This window comes from Leucoraja erinacea, chromosome 1 (genome assembly GCF_028641065.1).
Source record: "Leucoraja erinacea ecotype New England chromosome 1, Leri_hhj_1, whole genome shotgun sequence".
Taxonomy (NCBI): domain Eukaryota; kingdom Metazoa; phylum Chordata; class Chondrichthyes; order Rajiformes; family Rajidae; genus Leucoraja; species Leucoraja erinaceus.
The window spans coordinates 73,656,063-73,672,982 of NC_073377.1; the positions used below are offsets into that span (position 1 = coordinate 73,656,063).

The window sequence follows — 16,920 nt, forward strand, 5'->3', positions numbered from 1 at the left end:
AGATTATACACAATATAATCCTGTTAAGCACAATAAGATTATTTTGTGCTTCAAAATCAAATTATATTGTAAAACATAAGATCCAGAGGAAGAAAGATAGGATAAATGTCAAGATTTACAGGGAAGACATTGGGAACCTTGTGTCACAACAGCAACGTTGAAAGTTGGGAAGAAATCCTCGTGCTCTGAAATTTTCACTGCAGTTCTTCACGTTATCAGCTTCACTCAACATCTTAGCTGAAAATTAACGTAGAGGTTGATCAGTGGTTCACCAAGGCAATGAGAGGTGGTGGATCCCTTTCCCATGGCATGGCTAGCAAAGGTCACTCTGCTCCAGAAATTGTATATTTGCACTAAACAGCACATTTGGTGACTTGGTAGTTTGGATTCAGAACAGGCTTGCCTCTTGTTTGTTATGTGCATAAAAAGATATGTTGGAGTACTCCGCACAACTGGCTGGCACACACCTTGAGTAGCCTAAGGCTGACACCATCGGGACCTGTGGCTTTGTCTGGGTGGAGTCTACTCGGCTCCTTCCTCACCTGCTCAGCCTTGATGATCAGGCATGACAAAGAAAGGTTAGTAATCCAACCTGAATCTGAAGATGTTTAATTGTGGGTTGCATCAATGGTAAACAAGGCAAATTATTAAATGGTGGAGTAGACTTGATGGGCCAAATGGTCTAATACCGCTCCTATGTCTTATGTTTCCACTTGTGGGAAAATATGGAACAAGAGGGCATAGTTGCCAGTTTAGTGATGATCATTTGAAATTGAGCTGTGGAGGAACTTTGCTCAGAGGGTTACAAATGTTTGCAATTGGGAGTATAGTATTTAAAGAGGAAGGATATAATTTTTTGAAAGGGGGAATTGAGTTATGGTGAATCGGCACAGAGAAGTGATGAAACAGATCATTGAGGCAGATCGGCCATGATCAAATTGAAAGGGTGGGAAGGCTTGTGGTAGAAAATGGCTATGTTCAGACGAAGTTGCAGCGGCAGATTTTTACATCGTTCAAGAGATTACTCCCTCTAGCCACTAAAGAGACTACATGGCTTTAGGAGAATGTCGTAATACGCATGTGAGCTCTCTGTGAGACCTTCAGAGCTTCTTCACAGATAAATTTTCATAACAGTCTTTTGATTAATAGTTTCTTTATTGTTGAAGAAAAAGAATAAGATATACATCTGACCTTCCTCTCCGACTTGTACATTTTAATCTTCGTCAAACTCCAGCATATCGCTTTTAAACGTTAGAAAACTCCTCGGTTAAACTTCACATGGTCAAAGGGCGTTCCTTCCCCATGTAACTCCAAAACTAAACTACAACTAAGCTTCAGTGCAGGAAAATCAGCAGCAAAAAACACCCTTGACTACGTAATAAATCCCACCCACATAATTACGGGCAGTCTAAAATAAGACAAATGACATAATAAATGACACACAAAATAAGCCAAATGGCAACTACAGAAGGGACTTGACCTGAAATGTCGACTGTCCATTTCCCACCACAGATGCTGCCTGACCCACTGAGTTCCTCAAGAGGTCTGTTCAGTTTCTCTCCACATTCCAGCATCTGCAGTCTTTAGTTTCCTGCTCCAAGTTCTTCACTGCCTCGAGGATATAAAGTGTTGGATGGCCCTGAACTTCCTCCAACTAATCGAGAGTAAGTCTGAGGTCATCCTTCTCGGCCTCTCGGACACAATCAAAATGATAGCAGGCAGCCTTGGAAGCCTTACCCCACTACTCAAACCTCACGTCAAAAACCTTGGCGTGATATTTGACTCGGCACTGAAATTTGACAAACAAATCAATGCCGTGGTAAAAGCTAGCTTTCAGCTTCGGATGATAGCTAAAATAAAACAATTCCTCCAGTTTGATGACCTGGAAAAGATCATCCACACATTCATCTCCTCCCGCCTAGATTACTGCAACTCCCTTTACACTGGCATCAGCCAATCTTCCCTGTCCCGTCTGCAACTGGTCCAAAACGCCGCAGCGAGACTCCTGACGGGTACCCGAAAAAGTGACATCACCCCGATCCTGGCCTCTCTCCACTGGCTCCCTGTGCAGTTCCGTATAAACTTCAAAATACTCCTCCATGTCTACAAAGCCCTCAATGGGCTTGCCCCCACCTACATAAAAAATCTTCTCACCCACCACTCCTTCAGGCCCCTCAGATCGGCCGACTTGGGGTTGCTGAATATCCCACGGTCTAGGCATAAGCTCGGGGGCGACCGCGCCTTTGCGGTTGCAGCTCCTAGGCTGTGGAACAGCATCCCCTTTCCCGTCAGAACTGCCCCCCCTCCATCGACATCGACAGTTTCGGTAGGCGGCGCGGCTCTGGCCAGCAGCGGCCTCTGCAGCCTGTCCGCGTTTTTATTATTTTTGTCTGTGTTTTTATGTAGTGTTTGTTATTTTTATGTTGGGGTGTGTGTGTGGGGGGGATGGGGGTGGGTGGGAATTGGGGGGGGGGAAACTTTTTGAATCTCTCTCTGCACTGAGACCCGACCTTTTCTCGTCGGGTCTCGGTCGTCGTTGAGGCCGTAACGAGGAGCGGCCTCCAACAGGAAGAGACCGGGGACTCAGGTGTCGACTCGCCTCACCGTCGCGGAGCTGGCCGGGTCCGGAGCGGTGGAGGAGCGCTGCTGCTGCTGGTGCTGTTGCTGCTGGTGCTGTTGCTGCTGGTGCTGTTGCTGCTGCTGCTGTTGCTGCTGCTGCTGTTGCTGCTGCTGCTGCTGCTGTTGCTGCTGCTGCTGCTGATGCTGTTGCTGCTGCTGATGCTGCTGCTGTTGCTGCTGCTGCTGCTGCTGCTGGTGCTGCTGCTGCCGGAGAGTCGGAGGCTCTCTACAGGTCTGTGGACGACGGCGCCGAGCCCACGGCTCCCTGGGGGGGAGACCGCTTTTCGGGGCTTCTGCGGCGGCGACTTCTCCCGCCCGAGTTGCGGGGTCGAAGAGCTCCTGGAGCGGGGCCTGACACTGCTGCCCCGCGCGGCTGGAATGGCCGCGGACTCTGCGAGCGCACACCGGGGGCACCAACACCAAGACCCGGTGTGCGACCTCGCACCACCCGGCGTGGCTTTAATGGCCGCGGGACAATCGCCATCGCCAGCCGGGGGCTATGACTTTGACTCTGACATCGGGGGGGGGGGGAGAGTGCAGTGGAGAGATAAGTTTATTTGGCCTCCATCACAGTTATGTGATGGATGTTTATGTTAAATGTAATTATGTTGTGTCTGGCGTCTATTTGTGTGTTATGTATGGCTGCAGAAACGGCATTTCGTTTGGACCTCCAGGGGTCCAAATGACAAATAAATTGATTCTGATTCTGATTCTTCTGATCTGACTCTTTTAAGTCAAGACTAAAGACTTATCTATACTCCCAAGCCTTTCCTGACGTCCTCTGAGTGAGGGCTACATGTGTATATATATATATATATGTATGTAGTCTGTTTTGTTGTGCTATTCTTATAACAAATGTAAAGCACTTTGGCCAACGAGAGTTGTTTTTTAAATGTGCTATATAAATAAATGCGACTTGACTTGACTTGAGTTTAACTTTTTAAATGATCTCCATACGATCTAACCAGTAACAGTAGTGTAGATTGATGATGCATATGAACCAATCACACATAAGCCAGCATCACTAACTCCACCCCACTATAACACTTATACTAACACTCGTTCCGGGCATTGATCCTATAGCAGAGCTCTGCTATAAGATCTTTGGGCACTGCCAGTTCGAGCAGCTAGGATGCACTGATAACCTGTTGTCATCAACGCTGTTAAGCTTTAGTGCTCATTTAAAGATGTGTTTAAATCAAACACGGTTTCTGGCTTATGTTTACAAGTAGCAATGCATTGCAGAACAAGATTGGACTGATTTACAATGTGTGGGGTAATAGCCTCGGAAAGTCTTTCCCTTCTCGTGTCACAGCATCTTGTGATGTGTCTCTCTCTCCATGACATGTCTGTGTCATCCGGAAGCTGAGCAGCAGCTCCATCAGCCATTGGTTCATCTTCCCCAACCCCGTCAATCAAACTTCCCCTGACCCGGGTGTGTTAAAAGAAGGGTCTCAACCCAAAATACCTCCCATTCTTTCCCTCCCCACACGCTGCTGCCCAAAGATACTAGAGATACTAGCTCCTCTATCTAGTATCTTTGCTGCTGCCTGACTCCCTGTGGTTGTCCCTGAGTTACTGCAGCTCTGTGTGTGTGTGTGTGTGTGTCTCTGTGTCTGTGTCCCTGAGTTACTGCAGCCCCGTGTGTGTGTGTGTGTGAGTTACTGCAGCATCCTGTGCAAAGATCCTATAGCAGAGAACTTTGATCCTGTCTGTGTGTGTGACGTGTGCGTGTGTGTTACTGCAGCCCGTGTGTGCGTGTGTGTATGTGACGTGTGTGTGTGTCTGTGTGTGACGTGTGTGTTACTGCAGCCCGTGTGTGTGACCCCTGACCCAGGAGTGGCCGCTGGTCACTGGAACACACGCCATCGCCGCGCGCCGCACGCCTGCGCGTTGAAATTGTTGGCGCCAAATGTAGCGGCGGCGGCAGTTTGGCAGCGGAGACACAATCAGCATCACCATCACCACCACCATCACCATCACCATGGTGAGCGGGCCTGGTCCTGGGCCTGGCCCTGGGCTGCTGCAGAGCGGGCACAGTGGAGCAGTGACCGGGGCGGCGGGGCAGATTAGTGCAGAGGCCCGGGCTCGGTGCGGGGCGGTGACCGGGGTGGGAACTCGCAGCGTCGGGGCCGGGCTGCAGACACATCCCGGCGTCGGCATCACCCGTGTCCGGCCCGATCACTGGCCTCGGGGCGGCATCGGCATCGGCATCGGCCCGGTTACCGGTCGGCCGGAGCCGGGACCGGGCGTCTCAGGGCGCCCATGGTCCGGGCAGAGGCCTCTCCCCCCCGCCCCACCACGCCGTTCAATGCGGGTTTCGCTGTCTGGGGCGGGGATGTTCAGCCATCAACTGGTGCAGCAATTCTCTCCGGCTGTTGCATGGGCCACACCAAACCTCATCACGAATCTAGGTCATCTTTCTCTAAAGGCTCTCTCACTCAGCGGGCCAAGATAACATTTGAGCTTCATGTGTTAACTCTTTGCTTAATTGTCTGCCTAACTCCTCAAACCAGCTCATGTCATAAATGATAGGAGTAGCATTAGGCCATTCGGCCCATCAAGTCTACGCTGTTCAATCGTGACTGATCTATTTCTCCTTCCTAACCCCTTTCTCCTGCCTTCTCCCCATAACCTCTGACACCTATACTAATCAAAAATCTATCTTTGCCTTTAAAATATCCACTGACGCCTCCACAGTCTTCTGCGGCAAATAATGCCACAGATTCACCACCCTCTGACTGAAGGAATTTCTCCTCATCTTCCTAAAAGAATGTCCTTTAATTCTGAGGGTATGACCTCTTGTCCTTCATCCTCCCATTAGTGGAAACATTCTATCCAAGCCTTTCACTGTTCTGTATGTTTTAATGATGTCCCCCCTCATTCTTTGAAACTTCAGCGAGTACAGGCCCAGTGCTGTCAAACGCTCATCGTAGGTTAACCTACTGGGATCATTCATGTAAACCTCTGGATCCTCTGCAGAGCCAGCACATCCTTCCTCAGATATGGTGCCTAAATTGTGCACAATACTCAAAATGCGGCCTTAACAGCGCCTTATAGAGCTTTAGCATTACACCCCTGTTTTTGTATACAAGCCCTCTTGAAATACATGTTGGCATTGAGTATGCTTTCTTTACTACCGATTTGACTTGCAGATTAACTTTTTGGGAATCCAGTACCAGCACTCCCAAGTCCCTTTGCACCTCGGATTTCTGGATTTTATCCCCATTTAGTCTACTCCTTTATTCCTACTACCAAAATGCATGACTCCTCACTTTGCTATGCTATACTCCATCTGCCACTTATCTTCCCACTCTCCCAACCAGTCCAAGTCCTTCTGCAGAGTCCCTGCTTTCTCTACACTACCTGCCCCTCCACCTATTTCGTATCATCTGCAAACTTGAGTGGGTCTACTTCTAATTGAAAGTCATGATTTGTGAAGGACATTTTTATGTGAGCATGAGTTGAAGTGATCAGGGTACAAGCTTAGATGGGCAAGCAACTGATCACAAATGCAGAAATATAATTACATTAAAATTTGTGGGTTGTTACCTTGAGAAATTGCAACTGATCACAAATGCAGAAATATAATGTTGTGATGTTCAAATTCTTTGGTGTTCTATGTGAGACTAGGAAAAGCTTTTCCTGATTAAATATGTTCAGAGGTAAGTGTCAATGAGACACTTCATGAAATTCAAATTTACAAAATGATAATGGGTGAGAATATAAATAAATGCTGTTGTACGTGAAGCCAGTGCAGGCTGAGAGGAAAGGGGTGAAAAGTAAACTTAAAAAAAAAGAATTATATAGGCCATTGGAGGTTTTGACTGCTTGTTCTGTTGGCGAATTGGGTTTTCTTGTGGTTTAAATTAATGAGGATGAAATCTATACGTATATAATAGGAACCTTTTTCCCAGGGAGAAAATGTCAAAGACCAGAGGGCATAGTTTATAGTGGGAGGGGTAAAGTTTAAAGGATATATGCGGGGCAAGTCTTTTTATACGCACACACACACACAGGGTGCCTGGAATGTGTTGCCAGGGATGGTGGTGAGGGCAGATACAAGTGTGGCATTTAAGAGGGTTTTAGCTAGGCACATAAATATACTGGGAAGGAGGGATATAAATTGTGTGTCGACTGATAAGAGTCAGTCGTACAGCATGATAACAGACACTTTGGCACAATTTGCCCATGCCTGTCAACATGCCCCATCTGCACTAGTCCCACCTGCCTCCATGAGCACATATCCTTCTATCCAGGGTCTTATCCAAGTGCCTGGCCAAATATCTTTTAGATTTTGTGGCAGTACTTGCCTCAACTACCTCCTCTGGCACCTCATTCCGCATACCCATCACCCTTTGTGTATTTTTAAAAAAAGTTGCCCCTCAGATTCCTATTAAATCTTTTCCCCCTTATCTGAAACCTACATCCTCTGCTTTTTGATTCCTCTACAGTAGGCATTTACCCTTTCTATTAATCACTTGATCTTATACACGTCTATGAGATCACCTCTCATCCTCCTGTGCTCCAAGGAATAAATCCTAGCCTATTCAACCTCTCCTTATAGCTTGGGCTCTTGAGTCCAGTCAACATCCTTGTAAATCTTTTCTGCACCCTATCCATCTTAACATCTTTCCTATTACAGGGTGACTAAAACTGAACACAATGCTCCAACTGTGGCCTCACCATCGTGGCAACATATTTGGCACAGACATTGCGGGCTGATGTGTCTGTGCCTGTGCTGTATTGTTTTATTGGTGGGAATGTTGCTATTGTCGCGTTTAAATAGACAAATCCATTCTTGGGAATTTGAATTTGAGATTTAAGTATCAAAGAGGATGTCCAGGCTATGATTTAACTAAAAGGAGGTTGGAACATCAGTGGGGCACTTGCTGTGAATAACTGGAGGAGAATGGTTCAACAATCTCATTGGATAATGTCAGTTGATTGAGGGCAAGGGATACAAATCGTGGTAATGCTTGCATAGAATATTGGTTATTTTCAGGATGCTGAAATTGGATCCAAATGTATTGATATTGTCTTTGCACTAAAACATTTTCTATTGAGATGGTAAGCAGATGAATGTAAAAACGTTTTGGTGCTCGTGTCTGCACCCACACACGCAGAAAAGCTTTTGGAATAGAGTACTTGTGCTGCAGTTTTTTACATTGTTACGCAAGTGTTGTGATAATAAGGATTGCTACTGTCCATGGGTGCAGAGAACTTGCTGCTTAATATTCTGACCCGACCTGAAACGTCACCTATTCCTTCGCTACATAGATGCTGCCTCACCCACTGAGTTTCTCCAGCATTTTTGCCTCCCTTCGCTTAACATTCTGAAGTGACATTGCAACAATATCATAAATTGGTCAACACAGCATCTGAAAGAAAATAACAGGAATAGATCATTAGCTTCTTAAACCTGCTCTGTATTTCAAAATATGGACAATCCAATTGTAACCAAATCTGCTTTTAACTCCCTTGCCTCCCTTGTCTATTGCCCTCTTGTTTTTTAAATCTGCTTCCGCTGCTCTAGTTAAAGAAAATTTCGATACACCTGTCTTTAAGAAATAACCACCAAGTTATAGATTTTTTATGAGAACATGCCTTGCACACCTGTCAAAACCTATTAGGATCCTTCAGGAAACAAATAACACAATATTGCGGAAGTGTTGTATTGAAACTTAATAGGTGGATCTTGTACCATTTACTATTGAGATAGGTGGGTAGATAGGTTTAGGTCATAAGTGATAGGAGCAGAATTAGGCCATTCAGCCCATCATGTCTACTCTGCCATTCAATCATGGCTGATCTTTCTCTCCCTCCTAATCCCATTCTCCTGCCTTCTTCCCATAACCCCTGACACCAGTACTATTCAAGAATCTATCTATGCTTTAAAAACATCCATTGACTTGGCCTCCACAGCTTTCTGTGGCAAAGAACTCCACAGATTCACCACCCTCTGACCAAAGAAATTCCTCCATCTTCCTAATGGAATGTCCTTTAATTGTGAGTCTGTGACCTCTAGTCCTTGACTCTCCCACCAGTGGAAACATCCTCTCCGCATCCACTCTATCCAGACCTTTCACTATTCGGTACGTTTCAATGAGGTCCCCCCTCATTCTTCTAAACTCCAGCGTATACAGGCCCATTGCTATCAAACGCTCATCATATGTTAACCCACTCATTCCTAGAATCATTTTTGTAAACCTCCTCTGGACCCTCTCCAGATCCAGCGCATCCTTCCTCAGATATGGTGCCCAAAATTACTCGCAGCGCCAAATGCGGCCTGACCAGCGCCTTCGAGTCTCAGCATTACATTCCTGTTTTTGTATTCTAGCCCTCTTGAAATAAATGCTAGCATTGCGTTTGCCATTCTTTATTACCGATTCGACTTGCAGATTAATGTTTTGGGAATCCTGCACAAGCACTCCCAAGTCCCTTTGCACCTCCGATTTCTGTATTCTCTCACCATTTATTCCTACTACCAAAATGCAAAACTCCACACTTTGCTGCACTATATTCCATCTGCCACTTCTCTGCCCACTCTCCCAACTTGTCCAAGTCCTTCTACAGAGTCCCTGCTTTCTCTTCACTACCTGCCCCTCCACCTATTTATGTATAACCTGCAAACTTGGCCTCAAAGCCGCCAATCACTACATCAAAATCTTCAGAAACTGCTGGTTTTAAAATTAATTTGAAATTAAAGGTTAAAAGGTGGACTTTCAGATCTTCTGAATAAGTTTCCAAAAATTTGCAGACTTTTTGGACTTCAGTGTTGCAATTTATTTTATTTTCCGCCCTTGCTTATTACTACCCGAGTGGTCCTAAATTAAAAATAGCATTTGTCCCTTTCCATCCTTTATTGTTTAAGATCTAAAAATTAAAAAGAGAGGAGGCAGTAAACTAATTTTCTTTTCTTTAGTATTGGACTTCCTTTACAACAAAGTCTAAGTGAATATTTTTTTTATTGCGTTAATACATTTTGCAGTGGTTGTGCTGGTTTTGAAGACTGTCTCTAAAGTTAATTGAGGTGAATATTCAACTCGGAATAAGCGAGTTCGGTATTCCGACTGAGCATGCCCAGGTCAAAGGTCACTATGCATAAACATTGCTGGAAAGCAGTGGAGCTGTGTATATATACACCTTAATTTCTTCCATTTTTTCCAGCTTCTAGGTCAGAAAATACTGCTTTCAAACAATGAATTAGTTGTATTTATTGTTCCTTTGTTATAAGCTAAGATTATTTTGTCATTTTTATTGCTTTATGCTTTGGTGAGTGCGCCGGGGACGGGCTACGGGCGCTGTTGATTTTCTGCTGGGCCGTCCCTGTCCGGAGGTGGCTGGAGGTGTTGGGCCGGGTTTGCAGGCGGCGCGGGGAAGAGGCAGCTGAGTTGCTGCAGCACTTGTGTATACCCCCGTTGATGGCTGGTGCTCGGCTTTCGCTGGCGCCGGGGGAGGGGGGGGTTGGCCGGCAGCCATGTTTGCTCCCCTTGTATTTGCATGAAAACAACCGTGAGTTTGGAATTCTCTCTTGGCATTGGGTGTGGGGTTGAATGAGCCTGGAACATGAATGTACAGCAATACAGTGTACAGCGAGTCTGTGGAATTCTCTGCCTCAGAGGGCGGTGGTGGCAGGTTCTCTGGATGCTTTCAAGAGAGAGCTAGATAGGGCTCTTAAGATTGGGGATGATCAGCCATGATCACATTGAATGGCGGTGCTGGCTTGAAGGGCTGAATGGCCTACTCCTGCACCTATTGTCTAATACTAGACAAGCAGATTCTCTCTCCTGAGGTAACAGTGACTCGTTTTCCAAACAGAATTTTCCATGGACTGCATCAGTAAAAGAAGGAATCTTGCTTCATGCAAGAACGGAATATTCTCACCCAAATGTCTTTATTTTTTACTTTATTAAAATGCAGCAAACTGCCCGACTATGCTTAGCATTTCAGTTCATACGTTATAGGGGGAAAATTAGGCCATTTGGCCCATCAAGTCTACTTTGCTTTTTAATCTTTGCTGATCTATCTTTCTCTCTCAACCCCATTCTCCTGCCTTCCCCCATACCCATTACTAATCAAGAATCTAAATTATCTCTGCCTTAAAAACATCCATTGCCTTGACCTCCACAGCTGTCTGTGGTAATGAATTCCACAGATTCACCACCCTCTGACTAAAGAAATTCCTCATCTCCTTTCTAAAGGTATGTCCTTTTATTCTAAGGCTATGGCCTCTGTCTTTGACTCTCCCACTAGTGGAAACATCCTCTCCACATCCACTCTATCCAGGCCTTTCTTTATTCGGCAAGTCACAGGTCCCCCCTCATCCTTCCAAACTCAGTTGAGTCCGTTCGATGCCTGCAGAAACAATTTCAACCCTTGTATCGGGGCAAAACTTGAGGAGATCCAAAGCCTGGTGCAAGTGAGAACTAAGCCTGCAATGTTTCTGTCTATTTCACGATGCAGCCTCGTTTCAATTCTAGACTAGAGGATTTGATCAGACTCAACTGAGTGCTGAAAACTGAGTGGAAAATGAAGTGCTCTCCTTCCCATTCCCACACTGACCTGTCTGCGCTGCCTTCTGCACTGCCGACATAAGGCTAAACGCAAACTAGACTAAAAACCCCTTGTATTCCACTTGAAGTCCCAACTGCTCAAATTCCATTTTTCCAAACTTTTGATAAACACTCTCTCTGTGTTCCATTCCCACCTCTCCTGGTCCACATTGGTTCTCTTAACCTTTTTTGTTTATCTTTCCCATTTCCATAGGCCCATCATTCACACGCCTATCGAGCTGGGTTTCTTCTTCCATTGTCTACATGTCTATCACCATATGTTTCCTTCTGCCCACCATTACTCCCTTATCTAATACCACGTCATTTTTCAGCCTTTGTATCTACCTTATTTCTTGAGATTGGTTGACTATAGGATTTTCATTCCCCATGTGTTGTATCTAGACAAATCAAGATTATGAATATTGTTGTTGAAAATGTCCATCGTTTTGTTTGGAAGAAATATTACTGTGAAGCTTTGAGTTCATTTAGTTATTATGTGCTGAGGTACAGTGAAAAGCTTTTGTATGCGTGCTATCCAGTCTTAGAAAAGACTATTCATTATTACAATCAATCGAGTTATCCATGTTTGATAGAGTTGTCAAAATAAGTCGGTGTCTTTGTACGTGAATATTGAGAGAATAAGTGCAGCTGAGGTTTTTTTTATTGCTCTAGTTCTCTTTCTGTTGGCACAGAAGAGTCTTGTTTTACTGATCACAGCAGGGAGTTACTATTATCTAAAATCGCAGTGCATGTGGCCACTAGTGGTTGTTATTAGTGTTTAGTTGTAGGAGGGTTTCGTATTGGGTGTCATATAAACAGATTATACTCTTTTCCGTCACATTAATTCCTGACTTTTAGTATGTGAGCAGAAATGTCCATTATTTGAACACTACAAAATCAATTCAATAATTCAACAGTGCTTTATTGTCACATGTACATAGATCAAGTTAAATGCTTTGTTTTGCATACATTCAGTAATACAATACAATACATAAGCACAAGCATACGTTAGTACAAGAGTACAGTGATAGCAGCGTCTTTTAAAAAAAAAAAGTAGTTTTCTTCTGAGGAAGTAGACATTGTTTCCACATTTCTGGCGGGCACGTACCTTCCAAGTATCAAGTTATTACAGAAATTGAGTCTTATCTTGGCCTTAGCCTGTTGTCCTGGTGGCAGCACTGGGTCAGGCTGTTAAGGCCAAGACAAGATATTTTAGCAGCTTTTGGAAAGGCACATGGTTTTGCTGGGAATGGAGGTATATGGATCACTTGCAGGTAGATGAGATCAGTTCAACTAGGCATCATGTTCAGCACAAACATTGTGGGCCGAAGGGGGCATTCATGTGCTATACTGTTCAAAGTCCTGTCATGGAGGGGTTAACACAGATTTTGTGGAAGTTTCAATACTATGGAGGATCTGATTTCTGTTGTCTGTACTTTCTGCACGCATCCCATTTACTGATCACTTGCACACTGAAATCCCTTTATCTCTGAGCTCATCCACAGAACAGATCAGCGTGTCCCTCCAATACCAGCTTGTGCATCTTGTCTTTCTCTTCCAACTTTTATGGCTGTGCCTTCTGCTGCCTCAGCCCCATCTTCTAATTTTTTTTCTTTCTCTCTCCCTCTCCTTTAAGAAGTCAACATTTTTCTTTGTCTGTCAAGCTGTATGACTTCATGACTCTTATGACTTTTGAGTTCTTGGTGAAAAATGGTGCAATTGTTATTCGCAGGACATCCGAAGATTTTTTGCTCCTACGGAAAAGAAGCCCGGCAGCGAGGCTTTAGAAAAGAACCAAATGAAACATGTTGACAAAGGGTTGTCAAACATGAAGAAAGCTGATGTCAAGGTTAGTTTATGTTATTTTTGTAAGGTTCTGAGTTACACATTGATTCAAATGTGTACATTGAATGTCTGCCAACTTGCATCCAAGGCAACAGGCAATATGGAGTGGATCCTGTTTGTCATCACGTGCACTGACTAGTCTGTTTGCTTAATGCTTTCAGAGAAAGGACTCGTGCAAATCAAAAGCAGTCAAACAAAAGCCAGTACACAGGAACAAACGCATTATATATGATTCAGGTAAAGTATTTAGAACACTAAGTATCATATAACCTGTGGGGAAGTAGGTACAAGGGAAGTTTCTAGTTTTTCTTCCTTTCCAGAACGATATTAGATTGTTGTTCGCTGCTGTTGGACAGTTTGTTTTAATGTCAATATGAAATTACCCTTTATCTCCATCTTGGAAGGGTGACCCCTTATTTCACAAACATATTCCATTGTTTAAACTCCCCCATGAGGGAAGACATCCTTTCTACATTTTCCCTGTCAATTGCCTTTGGACTTGTATACTTCTAAATTGAGTGTCGGTTGAAGTCGAGTGCATAGCCATCCATTTGCCCAGTCTTTCTTCCATCTCAACCTCCATGTCTCCAACCCCATAATTTCTGTAACAATCATTCGTCTGGCGCCACATCGATGTATTTTTGAATAAAATATGGACTATTACTATTCACCCTTAATCCTCCATACTTCCATCTACATTTTAAAAAGTTATTTGTCAGATATGATATGTCTTTTCATAAAATCAGGTCACTCTACCTGATTATGCTATGTTTCTGAATCATACGACTTGGCAGGTGCTCTGTCACGACATCTTTATTTTTAACAACCAATGTTATTCTACCATGTCTATATTTCCCTATTTCTCATGTCTGAAAAGGCACTGTGACATTTTTTACCTTCCAACCCGAATTTTTCCAGAGGAATGGGAATTTTGGAAAGTATCAATAGTGCATTCTATTAACTCTGCAGTCTGCTCCTGGTGTGCTGTGAGAATCTCAACCTCCGATCTTCTAAATCTTGCCCGTCATAGCACTAAGACGCAATAATATTTCATTTGCCCAATAAGTATTTATTGAACCACCTTTGTGTTTCGATTGTTAATGCATTTCTACCATTCATCTGAACTGTGAACCTGTTGATGGAAAGTTCCTCTTGTTTTAATAACCAGGTGTGAACTGTGTGAAAGTATCTTCTTGGAAGAAATAGAGTTTATTGCCAGTGTTTTTTAGGTTATTTTATGCCCCAGATTGATTGTGGTTCTTAGTTGAATATGAGCAGTTCATCAGATCTAATGTGATAGGCGAGAGAAACATTTCACTTGTTTTCAAAATTAATTAAATTACAAATGTTATACAAATTGGATATTCTGTTATTTAAACCAAAAGGAGGTAATTTGGTATATTCTCTTTTTAAAAGCATGAATTGATATAATTCTAAAAGTATTTGGTTGTGCAATGGGATGTGCTGACCTTGGACTATGGTTTTTGACTTTAATGTTTTCATAATGGTGTTATGTACAATAGTGTGCCAGATATGAGGAAACAGGAACTGTTGTGAATAATGATAAGGAAACTCGTGGAATTGTCATTTAATAAAAGATAGCTGCCTGACCTGTTCCAGCCTTGTACAATGAGACTGATTATTTGTGATTTTGTTGCAACTACTGACTTAGATGTGTTGATCATGTTCCAATAATAAATTAAATAATTCATTTTTAACAAATTGAGTGTCAATGGCAGGTTATATGCATGTATTTTTGTCTCTCCTTTATTACCACCTTGGAAGGGCTGAATGGGCACCCAAGATGCAATGTGTAGGAAGGAACAGCAGATGCTGGTTTAAACCGAAGATAGACACAAAAAGCTGGAGTAACTCAGTGGGACAGGCAGCATCTCTGGAGAAAAATAATAGATGACGTTTTGGGTTGAAACTCTGAGTTACTCCAGCTTTTTGTGTCTACCCAGGAAACAATCCCAGCTTACTGGGACCCGAATGGCTGTTCACACGCACAACATTACAATGTTGGTAGACACAGGCAGTACCTTTGGAGAGAAGGAATGGGTGACGTTACTCTAGCATTTTGTCTATCTTTGGTGTAAACCAGCTTCTGCAGTTACTTCCTTTGGTATTTGATCATGGAATTGCTGGATCAGTATCCAACAGATGAGAACTGTCTTGCACAGCAAAAGTGCATTAATGTGTGTTAGAAAAGTCCAGCATCCGATACATTTAATATCCATAGCATGACTCTTGACGTTGTGACCCCCCCTTCATGTTTAAGTCGGTTCAAGTTTTGCTTCCAATGCAAATACTATCAAAGAAACCTTGATTTTCTATATCTGTGTGATTAGTACACTACCAAACAGTGAACTGGACAAAGGTGTACTCATTATTTCCAGCATGCTTTGAGCATCTTCGTATTGACGGAAGGTGGGCTACTTGAAAATAAATGTGTTTTTTGTTTTGCATGTATTGCTGTACCGCAGATTCAGAACCAGAAACATCACCCCCAGAAAAGAAAAACAAAAAGGAGTCGTCTTCCTCCAAAGCTACAAAATTCTCCACAGCAGAGCCTGTTGTGATTTCTGAAACTGGTAAGAAATTGATTTGATCTATGTTCCTGGAAGTAATTCTGACCTGTTTTTGAGAGAATGCAGTATGATATCAGTTTGAATGAGCTCTCATTATTTCTCGCTTTTCTTTTGTCCATTAATCTGGATCAGAAAGCACAACTAGATTATTGAGCATGACTGCTCCTGATGAGCTCCAATTTTTTCAAAATAAATAATTTTTATAGATGACACAACGTGTGACATGGGTAAACTTAGAATCACATTGGAACAATTTGTCAAAACACTAGATTTTGAATGCACTTTGATCATGTTCTTTTCAATTACTTGTGTTGTAAATATTAGAGTCTTCATTGATAAACTAGACTTATTATTCTGTACTACTGAGGCAGGGATATTAGCAAATTGTTTTCAACAAAAGCCTTCCCTCCCTGAATTATTATTTTTTGTTATTATTTGTTATTATTATTATATTGGAGCAATTTGTCAAAACACTAGATTTTGAATGCACTTTGATCATGTTCTTTTCAATTACTTGTAAATATTAGAGTCTTCATTGATAAACTGGACTTATTATTCTGTACTACTGAGGCAGGGATATTAGCAAATTGTTTTCAACAAAAGCCTTCCCTCCCTGAATTATTAATTTTTGGAGATTAGAATTGAGCGTAAGCATTTAAAAGAAGATGCTGCTTTGATATGAATAATCAAGTATATAAAAGATTGAACTTTGGTTGCTCTATCTAAAAGTATTTAGCATTCATAGCAAAATGATTTGAGTATAAGAGCAGGGAGGTTCTACTGCAGTTGTAAAGGGTCTTGGTGAGGCCACACCTGGAGTATTGCGTACAATTTTGGTCTCCTAATCTGAGGAAAGACATTCTTGCCATAGAGGGAGTACAGAGAAGGTTCACCAGACTGATTCCTGGGATGGCAGGACTTTTATATGAAGAAAGACTGGATAGACTCGGCTTGTACACGCTAGAATTCAGAAGATTGAGGGGGGGATCTTATAGAAACTTACAAAATTCTTAAGGGGTTGGACAGGCTAGATGCAGGAAGATTATTCCCGATGTTGGGGAAGTTCAGAACAAGGGGTCACAGTTTAAGGATAAGAGGGAAGTCTTTCAGGACCGAGATGAGAAAATCATTTTTTTTACACAGAGTGGTGAATCTGTGGAATTCTCTGCCACAGAAGGTAGTTGAGGCCAATTCATTGGCTATATTTAAGAGGGAGTTAGATGTAGCCCTTGTGGCTAAAGGGATCAGGAGGTATGGAGAGAAGGCAGGTATGGGATACTGAGTTGGATGTTCAGCCATGATCATATTGA

The 16,920-nt window shown here is 43.1% G+C and overlaps 1 protein-coding gene across 1 annotated transcript in view; it reads left to right on the top strand.

Annotated features, from left to right (window-relative positions):
- Positions 1 to 4,401: 4,401 nt before the first annotated feature.
- The window catches only part of rfc1 (replication factor C (activator 1) 1), a 55,782-nt gene continuing 43,263 nt past the window's right edge, over positions 4,402 to 16,920 (top strand). Inside the window, exons 1-4 of the mRNA XM_055637555.1 lie at positions 4,402 to 4,606; positions 12,907 to 13,023; positions 13,181 to 13,256; positions 15,506 to 15,613. Of these exons, the coding sequence (XP_055493530.1) occupies positions 4,604 to 4,606; positions 12,907 to 13,023; positions 13,181 to 13,256; positions 15,506 to 15,613 (304 nt within the window). The 5' untranslated portion in view covers positions 4,402 to 4,603. The remainder of the gene's footprint in view (positions 4,607 to 12,906; positions 13,024 to 13,180; positions 13,257 to 15,505; positions 15,614 to 16,920) is intronic.